This window comes from Aplysia californica, unplaced genomic scaffold, assembly GCF_000002075.1.
Source record: "Aplysia californica isolate F4 #8 unplaced genomic scaffold, AplCal3.0 scaffold00335, whole genome shotgun sequence".
In the NCBI taxonomy this organism is placed as follows: domain Eukaryota; kingdom Metazoa; phylum Mollusca; class Gastropoda; order Aplysiida; family Aplysiidae; genus Aplysia; species Aplysia californica.
In genome coordinates, this window is record NW_004797605.1 from 264473 (window position 1) to 267076 (window position 2604).

Here is a 2604-nt window from a genome sequence, read left to right on the forward strand (position 1 = left end):
GGGGGTATGAACGAGAAATGGATCAGATTGCTCATGAAGGGAACACAGACCTATCGGGTGAACAAACAGGCAGGTATCGGGTCGACAGACGGACGGGTATCGGGTGAACCGATAGATATTAGATATGCATGTTGGGTTGACAGACCGAAATCGGGAGGAACGACCCCAGGTGGACAGACAGACATAAAAAACAACAGTGGAGGTTTTACGGCACTCGTAACTGTATAAGGTCATATGAGCGCCAAGGGGTGGATGTCAACAGGTAAGTCTTTACAGGGAATCAGACTTACTCTGCTTACCTCTCTAGCTTAAACAGCACAAAGTCTGCTTCGACTTTCAAGGCATCCCGGTAATAGCGGGTCACACGAATGTGTCAAACATACAAAAGAAATAGAGGAAAATTACTATAGTAAAGATTAGGGGGAAAAAAGCAGCAGTTCCCTGTTGTAGTTCAGGCACAGTTATGAGCATGACATTTACAATTCTACTGAGCACTAAAACGAGAAATGTCCCCCCTTTGGGAACGGTCTAAAGACACTTCAGTCAGTGGCACCGCACTGGGGGGTAAGTGGATAGACGAACATATAGACAACAGGTGGACAGACAGACATAGTATTCGGGTATGTGTGCGGGAGACGGACACTGGATGGACAAACAATGTGTATGAGGTGGGGAGGGGGGTAGGGAGGCAGACAGACACACAGACAGACAGACAGACAGACAATAGAAAGACATTTGGTGGACTGAAAGATTTGTTTGTTTGAGTAAAGGGAAGCACATCGACACAATAATGGTCATTTAGTGCTGGGGAAAAAGTAAGACAGACAGAAACAACAGGGGAAAGTAAAGAAGTTGTACCTACCAGTGGCGCCCTCCAACCACTCACTTGGACAGACAGATAGAGGGTGGGGCAGACGGAGAGACAGATGGTGGGACAGACAGACAGACAGAGGGTGGGACAGACAGACAGACAGTGGGACAGACAGACAGACAGAGGGTGGGACAGACAGACAGACAGACAGAGGGTAGGACACACAGATAGACAGAGGGTGGGACTGACAGACAGACAGAGGGTGGGATTGACAGACAGACAGAGGGTGGGACAGACAGACAGAGGGTGGGGAAACAGACAGACAGACAAAGGGTGGGACAGACAGACAGACAGAGGGTAGAGGGTAAAGGGTAGGACAGACAGACAGACAGACAAAGGGTAGGACAGACAGACAGACAAAGGGTAGGACAGACAGACAGACAAAGGGTAGGACAGACAGACAGAGGGTAGAGGGTAGGACAGACAGGCGGACAGAGGGTGGGACAGACAGACCTGTGAGGTGAGCGGCCTTCTCGGAGACTTGGGCTTGGAGTCCGAGTTGGACCTGGCCCGGAACTTGCTCAGCAGACCCGCGCTGGCGTCCTTGAGACCCTGGGGGCCAGACTTATGGCGCTGGCGGTCCTCCCCGGGCACGTTCAGCATCTGGCCCTCCAGGATCTGGCCCATGGGCGTGAGCACCTCCTGCGAGCCGCCGGCATAGGACCTGTGGTTGGCCTGAAGGGCACTCTCGTCCACCGAATGATCCATCTGGATGGCGGGTTTCTTCCCGGGTCGCTTCAGGCCGGACACGTCGGATTTCGAGCGCGGGCGGAACGACTCGAAGAAACCCTTCTTCTTGTCTTTGTCCTTGTCTTTTTTGTCTTTGTCCTCTCGCTCGGAGGACTTGTTCCGGGCCTTGGATTTCCCGCCCAGCAGGCCCTTGAGGGCGCTGGAGCCAGAGGAAGACCGGGGTCGGCCCACATGTTCGCTGCCGTCAGCCATGGTCTCACCGCCCTCAGAGTCGATCAGCGGCATGGCGAAGGCACTGAGATCCTGCGGGGAGGAGAAAGGAGGGAAAAACGTTACGAAAATGTTTCTAAAAAGCTACTGGTTTTAAACTCACTACTCAGAACATAAAAATACGTTTGCTAAAAATCGGATTAAACACATTCCCTTCAAAGGTCTCTCTCTCTCTTTCTCTATCTCTCTCTCTCTCTCTCTCTCTCTCACACACACACACACACACACACACACACACACACACACACACACACACACACACACATATGTATGTCTGTGTGTTCGTGTATCCCTGTGTGTGCATATGTGCGTCTATGCGTGCCGAGATTACATATGTTATAAGAGAGTAATAAACATAAAAAAGAAGGAGAGATAAGGACGATCATTGTTTGAAACGAAAGGCGAAGCAAACCATGCCGGAACACCCGCCAACCACCAACAGACTTACATGAAAACAAGAGAAAAAGAAGTAGAAGGGGCTGACCACACTAGTAGGGTTCCCAACCACTTGTTTTATGGGGGCCACAGAGAGACAGCGCAGACCACTTGAGAATAACACCCCCCCCCCCTGTCCTTTTTGATCCCCCGATCACAACACACCGTTATTTCCCAACCCCCCTGTTGTCCCTCTCACTAATTCCTCGCCAGTAGTCAGGGGACATAATACCTCTTTATTTGTTTAAGGATCACCACTCGGGTGACTTTCACCGATCAGTATACGTAGAACCGTTCTGGAAAGTGTGGGGGTGAAAATAGTGATCTTGGGAGGGGGG

General features: G+C 51.1%; 1 protein-coding gene across 1 annotated transcript in view; it reads right to left on the bottom strand.

Moving 5' to 3' along the window:
* LOC101853867 (5'-AMP-activated protein kinase subunit gamma-2) overlaps nt 1-2604 on the bottom strand; it is a gene marked incomplete in the record, with an annotated part of 273733 nt that overhangs the window by 92891 nt on the left and 178238 nt on the right. The window contains 1 exon segment of the mRNA XM_035970895.1: nt 1325-1864. Within this exon segment, the coding sequence (XP_035826788.1) occupies nt 1325-1864 (540 nt within the window).